Genomic DNA, 18,069 nt, shown 5'->3' with positions numbered 1-18,069 from the left:
GGGAAAGTCTGATATTCAAACATCGACACGTCTGAAGCTCTTCAGGTGGGATGTTGGGGGGAAACATTTTTGAGGGTTTGGGTATTTTGATTGCATGACAAGATGCTGTTGATGCCAGTCATTGAAGAGTGGAGCATGCCAGACATCTACACTTTTCGAGACCAAAGGAGTTCAAAGCCGGGGAGAAACCAGTTTGATGGCGAATTGCAAGAGTAGGATTAATAGTTTTTCAGTGCATTCTCTGTTCAGTATCTCTCGTCCCCAGCTCACCTTGTGAAACTAGGCCCCTGGGCCCTGTGGCAGAATATTGGTCCAGAGACCATAAATACTGATACTTATGTATTACCTGATGCTAAAACATTGCCTTTCACCCTTTACAAAATATTAGTTATTTATTTTGCAGTGGGTATGCAGGCAATTTTGATCCATTGTAATTTATCCAGTCAACATGTGGGTTTCATGATGCATGACAGGTCTATAAATGGACATTTTATTGTAAAACTGAAACAGAGGCTGATGCATGCTAAAATGTGTGACCTATTTGGATGAAATCAATTGTCCCATACTTGTGTTCCTCCTATTGCCTGCTTTAGTCTTCTCTGAAAGTTAGTTCTGTCTATTGGTTTAGTGTCATAAAAACTACATTCCAAAGATAAAGCCTATTCAAATAAAAAAGTATTGTTTTGTGAAATGTTAAGCATAATAGTAATGTTTCACATTGAAAAGTACTGAAGCAAGCATCAGATATGATGAAATAAGCTTATTTATAACCATTGGTAATTGGTGTGCTCTCAAGTGGAAAAGATTGCTGTAGACAATATAACTTCTGTAGAAAATATGCACCTAAATGCATCATAGTTTCACTGTGTCATGAAACATGTATACATGATTTAAGAGACATTGCTAAACTGGTGGTGCAAAGATCCCTAACACTCACTTGTAGTGCTTCAAACTCCCAGTGAGGTGTTTTTGGCATTTTTAAAGTTATTTGATTACAATTGTCATTTCAGTAATAACTAGTATCTATGTCTGACTTCTTGTATCATATCACACCAAACATTATTTGTGTTTGAAGCTGGCATAGGTTGCACAATATTGAAAGCCCATTGACATGTAACCTTGAATACTACATGGGCAATGAGGTGGTAGAATTAGAATGCCTTATCATTGTGTAATGCATGCCAGCATGACCTTGAAAAAGCTGCACAAAGTAATTGCAGATAATCTTTGCAGTGTGTGTCTCAGAAACTAGAGGGTATTAAATCTTAAAAGGGGCAGGGCTGTGAGCCTCTACAGGTGATCTCCAAGATGGCTATTTCAGTTTGAAACCCTACACAATGTGGAATGCTTTATTTAATGTGAATGGGGAAGGGATGGTCAGTGTCTAATCTGGTCTGCCCTATTCCAGTCACAAATGGATGGCACATGCCCACCTTTGAAAGCTGAGGATGAGGAAGGTCCCTGTCCATCTGGAGATGAATGCACTCAACCATTCTTCCCAGGTGGTGAGGATTTTTCTACTGTATGCTTGTGTATAAGCTTGCTTGTTCATGCATGTGTGTGCATGTGTGTAGGCATGTGGATGATAGTTATTGGGTTTTTAGGATGTGATGGTTATTTGAGCCTGTGGTAAGTATGTATACATACATACCACTACACAAAGTCTCTGTATCCCCCACGTTATGGCCATGCTCAACATTGACCCCATGGAGCAGTGTCTGCTTCCCAAGGTGTGCTAGCAATCTCAGCTCCCAGTTAGCATTTTCTTACTTCTTTGTTTATGAATGTCACACTGTTCTCCAATTTTACATGGCCCTTTCTGCTGTTAATTGCACTGCCCCATTTGAGTCAAGTAATTGTGAGAACTTTTTGTGAACCAATTGTGAGAACTCTGCTTTGGTTGCCAGGCCTGCTTTGGGTGGCTAACAATTGATTGGAAGAAGATGACCAAGCAGACAACTAATTTGATTCTAATTCACACGTTACAGATGGTACTCTGGACATCAAGCCGGACCCGTTGACCTTGTCACCTTCAGGTATGAGCATTCGGGTTTGGAATGCATACAGTGTTAGCTTAATCTTTTTAATGAGCATTTCTCACTGGTTTATCTTGAGTACTTGAGTTTAGGATGCACTAACAAATGAGATCATAAGGGCGGCAGAATGACCTCAGTTGTCGGCATGCCCCAAAACTCCAACCATCATCATCATCAGAATCATCACCTGTAATACATTTGGTTAGTGTGCATGCACAGCTCATATACTTTCTTTGTTCAGTTCAGACATACTTTAAAACGCTCCTATGTCCATCATGCTGTGGCACGGCTTTGTGCTTGCACAATACAGCAGAGCAGTCTGCTGCACCCCACGTGAATTCCGTAAAGGCGTTTGTGTTTTGGCATTCATGCAGCAGCGCTAATATGTCACTTCCTAAACTGATGCCAGCAGCTGGGCCGGAGTGGTGGGCCGATGTTGGGCTACTGTTCGCTGCAGTTCATTCGTAAACTCCGCGGAACTAATTGATGAGGTGTCATGAGTGAACACTTTCTGTTATATTAGGCTTGCTACTTTGACGACGAGACCAAGGTCTCCGAATTTGCTGCAAATCGTTATCATGGGGAACCACGATGGCATGGTTGTCGCGCGGAAACAGACGTTCATGGACCCTTCACACATTACCGAATGTTGTGAATGTACTTACGGTTTGAAGGCATTGCACCTGTCACAAAGTTTTGTCGAATATGGTCTTAATAACGCAGGAAAAACTCGTTGTGGAGTATTGTTTCAGCCTACATAGGTTAAGAAGCATGCAATGCCCGCGACTGTGATGCTGGACGGTAATGCTCTCACTGGCGTCCGTAGCGAGCCTGATGGTAGATGGTTGGCTTATCATACAGCGACCCAATCATGGAACGAGCTACGGGACGCCATGTTTAACGTCGTGGCAATGCATCGAGGGTCGAAGCTATCGTTGCAAGCAATCGCGCTACTTAATATATGTTATGAAACCCGTGAAACGACATCGAGGAGGCGTGCGATAGTACAAATAGCAGGCTACGGCGTGCGATTCAGAACGAATGAGTTCAGCTGCAGGGAAGCACCGCCAGCGAGAGCCGTCTGGCCTTCGTGCGCTTCCTGGTGCAACACGGCGAGAGGCTACCGCTGCCGCTGGCCGAGCGCGTGAGCGATGCGAGCGGCCCCCGCCCTTCGATTTGGTCCCTGTAATCGCATTGATTCTCAATTTATTTGTCCCCTCATTCTGATTTGTCCCATCAAAATTGAGGTGTGGCTACACACATGCGTATAGTACCATAAGCTTGCTCCCTGTGCTCCCATTGATTCTCAATTAATTTTTATCTGAATTCTACTTCGCCCCTCTATTCTCGAGGACGTGTCCACGCGCATGCCTGTAGACCTCAAAAACCGGCCCTCCAGCATGTAAAACACACGCACGTACGCGGACGACTGCGCTGCTATTGCAGGAGCAGCTCTGAGCGACTCTGATGGCTGCTCGGAGGCTCCAGCTGCAGACCACCCGGACCCGCCTGACGCCAGGGATGAGTGGCCGGCGCCCGTCGCCTCGCATGGTGAGTGGGCTTGTGTGTTGGGACCTGTTGTGGTTTCATCACCAGCCCCAACCGCTGCCCTTGCAGCAGGCCCGCTCGTGGGGTCTAGCGTCAACCGGGCAGTGATTTTGTGGTGATATGCGCCACAGCACCCCGAAAATGAGTTTGATGAGATTCTGTGATTGAACGCTTGACTTCTTTGGCACGGACACTGGTGGAATCCATGCATTATAGATGTGCTGGACCAGACAGCAACAATTTGGCCCGCGACGTAGGGCAAACGCCATTAGGACAAGCATGTGCAAAAGTAGCGGCGATTCCTTCATTATGCACGGAGGACTCAAATAATGCATCTCACGTTCACTTCCTTCACTTTTTCACGAGCATCTTGCTCGTGAAAAAGTAAGGCTCGAAATGACGCAGGGAGTCTGAACAATCGTTTACTTGCTTGATTCCACGTGCACCAGACATGAGTTGGCTCCGTCAGCAAACGTCGCGGGTCTCGTCTTCAGGCCTGGCTTGGTCCAGTTGGTGTCGGCGACATCTATATCACGTGACTCCCTGAGGGGCTCCCGACGCTCGACCACGCATGTTGAATGCATGCTCGTACCTCCAGTGTGGAGGTCATGTGAACATGCTGGAAATGTCAAGTTTATTAAAACCAAGTGATAATCGGCAATATTTAACTCGCAATATCTGTATCAGGTTATAAGCCACCTCACTGGGTTGATTGTTGATACCACCATCGCATAAGCTGGAATGTACGTACATAATTGGTTGCTGTTTTCCCGCGCCTGACCAGAGGGTACTTGTATTGGTATTTGTTGCCTTCACCCAGGAGTTTGGTCACCAGCTGTGCATACTACAGCAGCTTGGTTGCCACCTGTCCACACTACAGCAGCTTGGTCACTAACTGTCCATACTTACAGCAGTTTGGTCACCAGCTATGAATACTACAGCAGTTCGGTAACCAGCTGTCCATACTGTTGTTTTCCAGACGACGCTCCCGATGTCCAGCCCGATCCGTTGGCGTTGTCTGCCTTAGACGAGGATCTGCTCGCAGATACCAGTCCCCCGTCATTCAGTAAATCTGGTGAGAAGACCGTTGGGCTTATATCGGCGATTGTGATGTCCCATATAATCAAATTCTGAAAGTTTGTGCCGACTGAAACAATCAAATGTGTCAAAAATAGAAGTTGTTGTCGAACAATTTCTAAGAAAAACTGAGTACTAGCTGATAGAGCATGTCGCACCCTGCAATTTTCAGCCGTGACTCGTAACGGCGTCGGCCGTGACGACGTGGCGTCCGTTCGTTACGTATCATTGCGCCTGTTTTCTCACAAGGTATCGCCAAAGCGCAGCTGGACAACGAAGCTGAATGTAACGTATCACGCTTTGCCTCCGTCCCAGCCCATAACCGGGCGGCGCTGCTGACCACCAGCTGTCGTAGTGGCTGGATGGCGGACGGGTCTCGATGGCACATGGACATTGCTGTAACGTAAAATGGTGTGATAGAAAGCAGACTTTGATTTGTAATCGCTCATTGACAATGGGGGTGGTTTTGTTTGTGATAGTGGAGGTGCTTTCGTAGGTTGTATGCCGAGAATGGGTTTAAGGGCCTTTAAACTTTAATATGAACTTGTGGTTGATGCCTTTGCTATTTATGAGCAGACTGGAAATGTGCTTTCCGGGGCTTTGGTACCCTTTGCCATTTCGTACTCGTTGAGGATTAGTTTTGATCGGCGCGGATATGCTTCTGCCTGGCGTCTTTTATTTGATATTCTGTCTTCTGTGGTAGTTGTGGCAGCGCCACCACTTACCATCAAGCTCACTACGCGGCATTAACTTACGGTTTCTAGTGTCGCGCAAGCCTGGCGCCGTAAATATCATTCATATTAGGATACAAAATTGGTGATGTTTTTTTCACGCCGATTATTTGACTCTCGTGGCGAATTATGATTAGGAAGCACCACCGAACGCATTTATCAGAATAGTAATTGTTATAATAGGTCGCAATAATATAATAATATAATATAATAGTAGGTTACAATAGGTCCGGGCAACGATCCATGCTTCCGCCGTTACTACCTGCTGCGTGCCGGTTATTTGGGCGATCTTCCTTTTTTGAAGAGTGAGGAAGCGACGCATGTGCCGCGCGCCCTGTTATAAAGCACCAGAGACTGCGCGGGCCATGTTTAGCGCTCTGAGGCCACGGCGCGACCGGGTTTCGAACCTGGGCTTCCACACGGCTGCCGAAGGCGCTAACCACTAGCTCGCCATGTTTCCGTTTTGAACGAGTCGATGTGTTATTACCTTATGGTCACCATTTTTTTTTCACCAAAGCTGACGTGTTGACGTTATGATAATGCAAGTTTGGATTTTGCTTTGCTGTGTTTGCCTTGATGCTAATTGTTGTTTAGGCCCACCACCCAGGATTCATATGTGCTGTTTTGTTAGCGCCACCACCCAGGATTCAGATGTGCTGTTTTATGCGGTGTGAAACACCTCGTGTGAAGAGTGCTTTTAATTTTGCAGTGACAGATGGGCGTGATTGCTGCGGGACGTTTGCGGGCAACCACTGAGGAGTGGCGACAGGCATTTCTACTAAACGTAACTCATTGAAACATTGTTTGTAAAGGCAACGGCGTCTGTTATATCACAATTTCGCCGCACCTCTTTGGCGTTTCGAATTTCCACAATGTGACATGAAAGCTGTACACACACCCGCCATTTTTTGGCAAACGTTTCGAAAAAGCCGCAATCTGGCATGAAAGCTGAACACACACCGCGCCCAGTTTTTGGTAACGCATCGAAAGCCCGCAACCTGACGTGAAAGCCGGACGCACCGCACCAGTTTGCGCCAGGTTTTGGCAGCGCATGGAAAACCGCAATCTGACGTGAAAGTCGAACACAGATCATGTTGAGTCATCTGTATGTCCCCTCGGACTGTGTCGCTCAGCTGACAAGTTCCACGTGTGCTGGATGGTACCTGTGTCGGCACTGTATGGTAGTGCAGCAGGACATTCGCACCCTCCTATCAACCTGGTATGGGGTTTTCCATTTTACCAATGAATATTATGCCGTCGTGGACAACAACTGATTTTTATAGAAGATGATTGGTGGGGGGACTGAAGCCCTCCTCCTCATATACCAAGGGCTGAGGAGGGGGGAGGGCGGGGGGCGAGGGGGGGGGGCTATCACCAGGGCTGGTCCACTGCAGGTTTACGCCTCGGGTTACGACCTTGTTACAGCCCCCCAGTCACGCCGGGGCGCCCGAGCCCCGCTCAGCTGTGTCGGTCGGTTATGTTGGGAACCAGCCGCACCAACGGCTTGCCTTCGCCCGCCACGAACGCAGTGCGATGGCCGCGAGGGACTTCGGATATGACTCTCGGCCCCTGTCAGACGTCTCTCTTTCGTTGCTCGCGGACGTTGGTGATTATGTGAAATGGTGCCAAAGGATGCGAACCGGTCTCGCTGCACTGCGCATGTCTTGACATGCATTATTTCTCCATACCCAGGCTGCAAGCCAAGTCACTGGTGGCATTTCGCGCGGCGGAACGCCTCCAGTGAATAAGAGTAAGACTTGGAGGGAATGTCCAACGTTTGAAGATATTTAAGCAAGCATTAGATGTGATGAGATGAGCTCACTTTAACTGTTGGTATGCTTTGGAGGGAAAAGGCTACTCTATAGAACACAATTTCTCTGGTTTAGTTAATATGTCCCTTACACGTCATTGTTTGATTACGGCATCGTACCGTGTACAACATTGATTGAGAGCCAATTCACACCCGTCGCTCGGGAAAATGTGCTCACGAACGCCGTACATCAGTGGACTCGACAATAATATTTTTCGTGACCTTGATCGCCGCACGGCCAACGGAATGCAGGATTTGAATGACGTAATTATGGTGTCATGGATGTCTGGCTTACCATGAAATAGTCTCTCCGAAATAGTCTGCCCATCTTCGCGGGCGTCTAGACAGGGAAATATGCGGTTTTAGAGGTGACGAGAAGGGCAGGGCTGCGAACTGCACCGAATGATCGTTGAGATGGTTATTCCAGTTCAAAACACCATACAAAGGTGGGAACACTCCCTTTAAGACTTCATAATGAGAGGATATTAAGTGATACGACAGGGGGTAATTTTTTGCGAACATTCTTGGTAGATGTTGGGAAGCGCTAATAAACGTTCTTTTGCTGCATTTGTCCGCCCCGACATAATCTTAAGGTTTGATCCGAACCGTTTGGATGGATGGATTTCTGGGTTCGAAGCTCACACTAAGCGTGCTTGTTGTGTGCGCCCTGACCTTACCGTCGATCGCGGTTCCAGGTTAACGGCAAAAATTTTGGGGGGCGAAGCTCCCACATGCCCGCAAAGGCTTGGTACGGTCCGTCCGGCCATTGCGCTCATCACAGTGGGAGGCGCCTAAGCGTTTTCAGTTTCAGCCACTAAACATGAACTCGGATGATGTCCCGCGCCATGTTTTGTGAAAGCATATGCGGAGTGCTGGCGGATGTGCTTCATTGTCTATCATTGTCCGTTTGTTTCCACTTCAGCCAAGCTCCGGTTTTCGGTGGAGGAGGGCTTTCGCCGCGGGACCTGTGTGTATCAGGCAGAGGACGGCCACTCGTACCTCGTGAGGTTACAGGCCGAGGAACTCCGGCCGCCTCTATCTCAAGTAAGTACCGGCTTGTTTTACAAGTTTTTTTCCGCGGTAAAGTTTTTTTCCGCTTCGTAAAGAGATCACGTATGGTTGTTTTTTATGCGCGCGATGTCGTTCGCTTGGTGGTAACTGCGAGCGGGCTTGTAGGCAGCTTAGTTTGCCACGTGAAGCTTTCAAAGCTTAACCCAGAGCGCTACTCTCATGTCGGACGATTTTGATGCAGCAAACGCGAATGCGCTTCTAACGCGTAAATGTATGGTTAGCGATAACGTTCGTTTGCTCACATGGCGGTGGGTTATGGAATCTCGGAGCATTTCTTTCCATGTTAGCTCTTTAAAAACAAGTGACGAGTGATTACGAGCGGAGTAAGGTCGTCGAATGAACCATCCGAGGTTTGGCCGCCTTTTGCCGGATCCGGTTTCCCATTATGGACTTCGGCTTTGCTCGGACGTTTTTCGCGTCTTTCGCGGCCAAATGACTGACTCTCCAGCTTTGCATGGGCCATTCGACGAACTGGAGGTGGGCCAACTCTGGGAATACGCTTGTACAGCGTGGAGCATTTCACTGCTGATGCGGCTTGTGGCAACTGCCGTTGCGACGATCTAATCAGTCGGCGATATTGACCGCGCTTTAGAGTTTGGGGGCCGTCCCATAAATTACGACCCGCCTTTTGGCCATTTTAAAGCCCTCCCTGGTTATGCGCTGGTTACGGTGGGCAGCCCACTCCCCCTTGGTTACGCCAAAATTTTCCAAAAAACCAAAATTTTCTCTCGATCTGGGCATTGACATCGTGAAGATGGCAGCGGCCAGACAGCTCTGGCTCATCGTGGCGCAGCGGAGAGAAAACATCACACGCACTTTTCTGCCGGTGGTGGCGCTGCAGGCTCACGTTAAAACACACGCCTCGTGAACGACCCCCGCGTGGGCGGCGTAGCTCCGGACCAACCCCGGCCCGGGGCGTGCACGAGTGTGACGAGATGGGTCTGGCGGGGATTTGATAATCTTGGCCAGCAAAACGAACCGGCGGCCCTTTGCGGATGTCATCAGTGGGAAACGCGCGGTAATGACCTCCAATGGCTACCTCTCTTCGCACGCCCGCACTGTGCGTGGACCTCGCGCCTCTTGCCCGCCTACGTTATTGTGACAGGTCCGATCCCCATGCGATCTGCGTGTCCCACAGTTGACCGAGCCGATCACAGGTACAGATTGGTAGGAACGCGATTTGAATGCTGCAAGGTGCCCGCTTACAGATGTGCTCTTTAGCTGCGAGTATGGAGTGTGGGCAAGTAGCGTTTCATTTTAGTGTTGTGCCATGGCGCTGCGTTCTGGTTTCCGCAGGTGCTACTACAGCGTGGGACACAACGGCTTCCAGTGTCCGGCCACGGCGACGGTGATGGGGTCGTACCTGCTGCGACGGCGGATGCACTCTCACCCCGTGCTGCCGCTTGATCTACAGGTCAGCTTCAGCCCCCCCCCCCCCCCCCGTCTTGGACTGTTTAAAGTGACCGTTTTGGACGAAGCCACGAAGCCTTAACAGATCGGGTCGACGCGTGCGTTTAAAGTGACCGTTTTGGACGAAGCCACGAAGCCTTAACAGATCGGGTCGACGCGTGCGCGATCCGAGTAAGTGGATTTGCAATTGTTTCGCTGGGTGCAGTGGCCGGCTTTCGTGAGGTTATGTTTCTTTTAAACTCCGGCCATTCCTGTCCCACTCCCGCCCCACCCCACAGCAATTAAGAGAATGTGCAAATGGGTCAAACTAACGCTGAAATTGTTATTTTTACTTTCAATCCATTCACATTGCCTTAAGACCCCTAGACCCTGGACCACTTCCTGTAGTCACGACCGCATCTGGCCTAGAGATCAGGAATTCGGTGCGACGAAATCCCCTCATCCTACATGCTCAGTTTTCGACACAGCTTTTTTCTTTTGTTGTATCAAGCATTGTATCGCAAGCAATCTTTGTCGTTGTTTTTTTCCCAACCGACCCCTCCGCGCAGGAGAAGTGATGTCTGAGAACGCGACGGGTTGACTTCGGCCCACGCTGGACACGCGCCTCCGTCACCTCCGCCAGGTAGCGCCGCAACGCGGTCGCGATGCGGCAGATCCTGCGGGCCAACCCGACGCGCCGAACCACAACATATTCCAAGCGATAGCGCGGGGTGCCGCGGGCGAGGCGCACCCGTGGTCGGCGGCCCGCCAGATGCTGGCGCGCGTGCGCAGGGAGCGGGTCGCGCCCCCGCCCGAGACGCCCGCGCAGGCTGTGGACGCTCTCCAGGCGACCGATGCCAGCACGCGGCGGCACGTCGCCTTCTACGCCCATGTCGGCGGCGAGGAGGTGCGTTTTGATGTTTTGTGTTGTTTTTCGTGGGACTTTTATGCCTCACGGTGAGAAGGATTGGGAGTTAGCTGTTCGGCCCGCGGCTTGTTGGGCGGAAGGCACTTATGTTGACAGATCGTCAAAGGTAAACATTGTTCGTTTCGTGGGAAAATGTGGACAGATCGTCAAAGGTAAACATTGTCCGTTTCATGGGAAAATGGGGACAGATTGTCAAAGATAAACAATGTCCGTTTCGTGGGAAAATGTGAACAGATCGTCAATGGTAAACATTGTCCGTTTCGTGGGAAAATGTGGGCAGATCGTCAAAGATAAACATTATCCGTTTCGTGGGAAAATGTGGACAAATCGTCAAAGGTAAGCATCGCGTCCGTTTCGTGGGAAAGTCCGTGGTTTAAACAAAGTGAAGGCAAAATGGGCATGTTTAACTCTACACGACAAAGTCAGGATATCAAGCCCTTTAACATGCGTTTGAAAGGAATGGAGCTTTGGAATGCCATCTGGTAACGGTGTGCGTTCGAAGGTGCGCTGACTACCCTGGTCATACGGCGTCCATCCGTCTTCTTGAAATGTCAAGTCGACAGCTGTTTCAGATGTTAATTTGAAATTTTGTTCACCCGTTCACAACATCTTGCTCTGTTGCCTGTGTTTGGTTTCGTAAGACTGCTTGCAGGTTTATGATTGTTAAATGCCCTTAACCGAGCAAGGTTATCTTTAAAAAGCCACACCTCAGAAACCTTAGCGATATTGGTTTTAAGCTGTGCGTGTGTGCTTACGGCACGTTTCTTCCCACGGCCTCCTCAAGCCGAAATGATATTGGTTAGTTTGAAATAATGTGAATACTACTTTGCAATGATGGCATTTACAGCTGACGTCATTCTGACGTCATTTGCGTGTGCTTTGTCAGTGCCATGACCGCAATTCGAGGCTGTCATCGCGTGCGCAAACAATGTAAAGAAAGACAGCAGAGTCCCGCACCGTAACGCCTGGGTGCTGATACTTAGTGGCGTAAGTTTTCCGGTTGGTTGGGTCAAGAGGAATGTAATTATATTTTCGGACACTTGTCACGAAAATGGAATTGCTCTTACTGTAAACGACGCACATGCGCGAAACACGATGTTCCAGAGCTAAGTATGGGAAGTTTTATATTAGGCCGTAGATTACCTACAGATTAAGGTTCGTGCTATTTGCGGTCTGCGATGTGCATTTTCTGCTGAGTTCCCGGTCGATTTACCCCGAAAGGTGCCACAGGAACGCGTGCAGCGCCCAGCTGAGATGCACGTCCTTGAGCTGCATCCAACGCTCATCCTCAGCGTTACACGAATGCTGCTAATCTCATCTACCACTGAACGCTGGCGGAGGTGGACCGGTGAACTAGGAACCAATGAACCACTGAACCAATGAATTACTGAACCACGAAACCAATGAAACATTGGACCACTGAACCAATGAACCATAGGGCCACTGAACCAGTGAACCGCTGAGCGCCACGTCTGCCGCAGGCGGCCATCGGCCTGGAGGCGCAGGCGGTGGTCAAGATGGCGCAGTGGCAGGGCGCGCGGCACGGCCGTCGAGATACAGGTCGACACGTCGCTGGGCGCCGTGCCGCGGCCGTTCGTCCAGCTGCTGCTGGTGTTCCTGGCCTCCCGAGCGGGCCTCCCCGCCTACTGGGTGCTCATGTCGCACCGGTCGCGGCACCTGTACGGCGCCGTGCTGGGCGCCATCGGCCGCCGGCTGCGCCTGGCGCCGGCCACCTTTCTCGCCGGCTGGGAGGACGGGCTGCAGGCGGCGGCGCAGACCATCTGGCCCCAGGCGCGCGTCAGCGGCGGCTGGTTTCACTACGCCAAGGCTGTGCTGGATCAGGTGTGTAGGCACGGCGTTGTCCTGCTGGTGGAGGATCGATGTGGGAGTGAAGCAAACGCGCGATGCGAAGGCGCTGTTTTATTTAGTTGTGTGGCGTCTTGTGATTGGCACTGGGACTGTATCGTTGCAATGTGTCGTTATCGTTATCGTATCGCTGGCGCTGTATCGTTAAAAACGGGAATGGCACATGCTGGGTTTAAGGGGAAATTTTGTGGGGGTCCCGCGCATTTTTCGTCGCAGTACGAAGGTTTATTGTTGAGTGCCGCACTGCGGAAGCATTGATCGTCACACATTGTGACATCACAATGTGAAAACGTCATTCAGTGTTGCTGACTATTTCCATGAGATGGTTGTGTTCAGTTTGTTCGGGAATTTCGCTGCATTCTTGTCGTGCTCTGTGTGTGTTATCTAAGTATCGAATGCACTCTAGGAGGCGACGAAGATACCCAACCATCCCAGACGTGAAGCCCACTCGATGTGCGGTGTAATTTTCTATTATCAGGGACAAGCGATTTCGGACTGCAACTGCGGGATTACCCAGCCGCCTAAAGACCAAATTGCGTCACCATTGCGTTCTCGGGGCGCCGACCGCATGCACATTGTAGCTCGTTTTCTCGACCGTATTGCCATCCGGCCGCAGGACAAACGCAGCACGATGGCGCTTAGTGGCATTGCTCTCCATTCTCACAGATCCGACGGGTGGGTCTCGTGGCCGAGTACAAGCAGCCAGCTACCGACTTCGGGAAGTGGGCGAGGGAGCTGCTGACGGTGCCGCTCGTGCCTGCCGACCGCCTGGAGGACGTGTGGGCCCTGCTGCTGGACCGGGAGGCGCCAGAGGTCGGTGGATGCCCACCCCGTGCGAGCTCACGAGAATGATGGTTTAATAGCGGTGTATGCTAGACTTGTTCGACAGTTGTCTGTTGACGTAGAGTATATTTGAGTATGCGGAGAATGTTTGAAGCATTGATCTTCTCGGTGCGGAGAAATGAATTCGCCAGTCATGAAAATATTTGAGGATAAAAAGTGAGGTATTCGTGGCTTATGGAAAAACAGGTTTTAACGTTTATTTGCATAATTTACGTTGATACATTTATCCTCATAAGTGTAGTGGTTGCCGCAGGCGCGCTAAGCACTACACTACCGGCACCCATCCTCATCTTTTTTAGTGACGACGTAGCATGGAACACAATTATCATTGGTGGAGAGCCTCCACGGAGTATAGCTTGACCCCCTGCTCGCGACCCCAGTCACCGGTGACGGGAGCGCCGCCGCCCCCGCCCGGCCCCTCGGGCCCGCTGAGAGCGGCGCCGGTGGGGCGTCCTCCGGGCGCCCGTCCTGTCCGGCCCCTCGGGCCCGCTGGGAGAGCGCGCCGGCCGGTGGTGGCAGTCCTCCGGGCACCCGTCCTGTCCGGCCCCTCGGGCCCGACTGCAGGAGCGGCGCCGGTGGTGGCAGTCCTCCGCACCCGTCCTGTCCGGCCCCCGGGCCCGCTGAGAGAGCGGCGCCGGTGGCGGCAGTCCTCCGGGCGCCCGTCCTGTCCGGCCCCTCGGGCCCGCTGAGAGAGCGGCGCCGGTGGCAGTCCTCCGGGCCCCGTCCTGTCCGGCCCCTCGGGCCCGCTGAGAGAGCGGCGCCGGTGGTGGCAGTCTCCGGGCGCCCGTCCTGTCCGGCCCCTCGGGCCCGCCTGCGGAGCGGCGCCGGTGGTGGCGGTCCTCCGGGCACCGTCCTGTCCGGCCCCTCGGGCCCGCTGAGAGAGCGGGCGGTGCGGCAGTCCTCGGGCTCCCGTCCTGTCCGGCCCCTCGGGCCCGCTGCAGAGAGCGGCGCCGGTGGTGGCGGTCTCCGGGCACCCGTCCTGTCCGGCCCCTCGGCCCGCTGAGAGAGCGGCGCCGGTGGTGGCAGTCCTCCGGCGCCCGTGCTGTCCGGCCTCGGGCCCGCTGCAAGAGCGGCGCCGGTGGTGGCAGTCCTCCGGGCGCCCGTGCTGTCCGGCCCCTCGGGCCCGCTGAGAGAGCGGGCGCCGGTGGGGCAGTCCTCCGGGCGCCCCGTCCTGTCCGGCCGCCGGCCGTCCGGTTACAAATGGCGTCTACGAGCAAAACGTCTAATTTTGCGGCATCGGAAAGGGTAAAAAAGCTCCCAGCGACCACCAATCAACCGACGGTCCAAATTTGTGCGTCAAGCAGTCGCGCGCGCATCTGTGCGCGTTTTCCCAGTCAGCTGTAGCGAGCACGTTTGTCGTCAGACGGCGCCGAGCTGAGGCCCCAGGTGGACCTGCTGAGGCGCAACATGCAGGAGTGGCGGCGGCAGACTGGAGGCTGAGCGGCTCTGTGTCCACGGCCAGCCCCGCCGCGTTAGCGACTACGCCAAGGACGTTGTGGCGGCATTGGCGAGCAAATTTTCGTCGGCGCATCCCAATTCTGGCTCTTCGTGGAGAAAACCAACTTGTAAGGCCAGCGTCGTGTGTGTGTGCGCGTGCGCGTGCGCGTTTGCGTGTGTGTGTGTGTGTGTGTGTGTGTGTGTGGTGTGTGTGTGTGTGTGGGTGTGTGGTGTGGTGTGTGTGTGTGTGTGTTGTGTGTGTGTTGTGTGGTGGTTGTGGTGTGTGTGTGTGTGTGGTGTGTGTGTGCGGGGGTGCGGTTGTGCGGTGGTGGCGTGTCGTGTGGTGTGCGTGTGTGCGTGGCGTGTGCGTGTGCGTTTGTGCGTGTGGTGTGGTGTGTGTGTGCGTGGTGCGTGCGCGTCGTGCGCGTGGCGTGCGCGTGCGCGTCGCGTGCGTTGCGCGTGCGCGTGCGCGTGCGTGCGCGTGCGCGTGCGCGTGCGCGTGCGTGTGCGTGTGTGTGTGTGTGGTGCTTTATATCGCGCGCACGAGTACCGACTGCAGACAGCGAGACGCCGGCTGCTGCGTTTCAACAACGCTTTTACCGCTGCGTTGTCCTCAGGCCATCAACGACGCAAACAGACATGGCGAGGCTGCACAGCTGCGGCAGCTGACGGAGGTCAGGAGTCTGCGCGACAACCGACAGCAACTCCAGGCCAAGCTGGCCTCGCTGATCAAGGGTCTGGAAGAAGGACTTCCACTGGAAAAGTACATCGGGGCCGTGATACACCTCTTCCGGCGCCGGATCGCCGCCCTCGAGACGGAGGAGCCAGACGGGTGAACAAAAAAGGAAATCGCTACGAGCTCGTGACCGGCGGAGCACACGTCCGCCAGCGAGGGAGAGAGCACGGGCGACCGAGCCGGCCGCCGTGCGTCGGTGGCGGCAGCGGCGCAGGCTCCGCTGGCTGTCCGACCAGGGTCACGGCTGACCGGCCGGCGGAGCGCGTCCGCCCTGTACGCGCTCATTGTCAGAGGCCGGCGCCGGTGACCGGTGCCCGCCGCGGCTGCGGTCCGGTGAGGGCGTCGTGCGGGACGCTTCAGATGACAGGGTCTGCTCGCTGGACCGAGTGGTCAGGTGCTGAGCTAGAGACGCTCTTTCCACCCGGCGGGTGTCGCCAGCGTTCTAAACTGTGTGACAGATCACGTAAGTTGTTAAGTACGTTTGCGAAGGACATTATTCACGTATGTAAGACGGTAGTGTAATAGCCTTATTCCTCGGAGAAACACCAGGAGAATGGAGATATAGATGGGCTGATATTTGGGCAACATGCCTTATCGAAACAGTAGCAATAGCAACTTCTGTTATCGTTTCGATAGAGGCGCGTTGCTGAAGTATCGACCCACTTTTTCCATTCTCCCGGTTCTTTTCTGAGGAATAAAGCTATTACTACTGTTTATCTGTGTGTGTGAAAGATAGGGTCATTCTCGATGTGCTAACTGTTACGGAAGCTTTAATAGCGTTTAAAGAAGCGATGTGTCAAGGGCACTTGGGCAGGTGGGACCTCCTGTCGTGTGAAGGCGACTCGTGCCTGCAATACAGGCAGCAACAGCGCAGCTTCGTCTTGCAAAGATTCGAGACACCACGGTGGTCCGAGTCCGTGTCAATGCCGGTATCAGAGCGCGAAGTGAAGCGTGTCTTATACATCCCTTCAAGACTCTGTGTACCCGTCCTTAAAAGGACCGAGTAGCTACAGCTTTCTGGTAGACAACGAAAAAGCGCGCCATTTTGCTTGACCGATTCGTTTCACGCGTTCAAGACTGACCAGCATAAGCTGTTGTGAGACCGTATTTCAGACCAGATTTTATGCGGTGTAGTTGTGAAGGTTCATTGGACTTCTGACTCGTGCGCAGTATGTTGACCTTCCGAGCTCTTGGTCCCGATCATCGATATGTCCGCTCTTCACATGTGCACTGTCCGTGTGAAACCATGCAAAGATGAACAACGCCCTTTGCGAACGCACACTGAAGGCGCCGTTTGCGCACCAACTTCATTTGCACCGCGGCACAGACGTGAGCTCATAATCCGAGCAATAAGGCGGTGTTCTGGCCACTGACAAGGTCAAACAACGGAGGTCGGCGTGCCCCCCCCCCCCCCCCTTCAGCCTACTGTGAAAGTGATTCGCCGACTGTGTCGGTGGGAATGGAAAATACCGACACCGCACAGTTGACGCCGATCACGCGCGGCGCGGGCACGGCACGGGTGGTGTCGTTTGCTACCGGCATCACCGGCCCTCCTCCGCACTAAAAAGCAGGTACAATATGCATCGAAACATATGCACAGGAAACATGCATGCTGCATCTGATAATGCACGGACACAGACAAACTCCGTGCTGTATCTATGACACACGAAGCATACACCTCGTACTTAGGACACATATATGGACACAGCACGCTCCCGCCGTTCTGGTCAACACCATCCACGACGACAGTCCCAGTCTGACCTGTACCAAACCGCGGTAGTGGTGCGAAACAAACGAAAATCAACTACCTCGGATCAAACGTCAAAACTTCTTTGCACGGATCGTAACTGGCGTGCGGCGTCGGCAGGGTCCGGCGTTTCATTGGTTTGGGCCCAGGGGTGGCAGCTGGTGCGCGAGAGGAACCTCCTTAAAACCATAAAGTCCTTCGCGACTAGCTCTGCCCGTTGTCGATTCACACCGCCTGTGTGTCCCTTGATCCGCGGTGTTCGCCGGGCCACCCGCTCCAGAGCTCCGGAGAGAAAACAGTAACAAGACCATCTCAGGTCATGTCTATATATATATATATATATATATATATATATATATATATATATATATACATATATGAATATGGATTCTTCCGTGCATTTATGATAGATTGATCGCGAAAAAGTTAATTTGCCTGTTTAAACAATGGAAGGATCACAGCATGTTTGGGAACACAAACATCGCAGCATGCCGCATTATATTAACGTCTTTGAGACGAGGATTTTTTGAAAAAGACAATGCCAATAAACACGTGTGACGTTGGCGTTTATGTATACATGACAACATTAACGCGCGGTATTTACCTTGTGCATAACAGTTTAAACGCCATAACTCACGAGAAAACGCAATTCAACTGACTGTATTCGATATTTGAGTAAGAACTTGAATTGGCCATCATACGTACGTAATCGGATATCGATTTTTTTTTGCAAGCGACCACGTTTCAGCCATTGGCAGGCCTTAACTGAACAGGCCTCAGCAGGTCTCTCCGTGTGACAGGGATGTCAGGGAAAATCACGCACAACAGGTCCCTTCAGATATGATCGATG

At 52.2% G+C, this 18,069-nt stretch overlaps 1 protein-coding gene and 1 long non-coding RNA gene across 2 annotated transcripts in view; one reads left to right on the top strand and one right to left on the bottom strand.

Annotated features, from left to right (window-relative positions):
* LOC119094806 (uncharacterized) lies at positions 1 to 8,211 on the top strand. Its single transcript, XR_005093814.1, has 6 exons — positions 1 to 45; positions 1,409 to 1,505; positions 1,989 to 2,036; positions 3,483 to 3,587; positions 4,564 to 4,659; positions 8,125 to 8,211. It is a non-coding gene; the product is annotated as an uncharacterized LOC119094806 (long non-coding RNA).
* Positions 8,212 to 17,995: 9,784 nt separating this feature from the next.
* Positions 17,996 to 18,069, bottom strand: part of LOC119106975 (uncharacterized) — a 5,371-nt gene continuing 5,297 nt past the window's right edge. Inside the window, exon 6 of the mRNA XM_037230354.1 lies at positions 17,996 to 18,006. Coding sequence (XP_037086249.1) covers positions 17,996 to 18,006 — 11 coding nt within the window. The remainder of the gene's footprint in view (positions 18,007 to 18,069) is intronic.

Source organism: Pollicipes pollicipes, unplaced genomic scaffold (assembly GCF_011947565.3).
Source record: "Pollicipes pollicipes isolate AB1234 unplaced genomic scaffold, Ppol_2.1 Scaffold_1600;HRSCAF=1878_pilon_pilon_pilon, whole genome shotgun sequence".
Lineage (NCBI taxonomy): Eukaryota > Metazoa > Arthropoda > Thecostraca > Pollicipedomorpha > Pollicipedidae > Pollicipes > Pollicipes pollicipes.
This window is presented reverse-complemented; position numbering and strand designations above follow the sequence as displayed.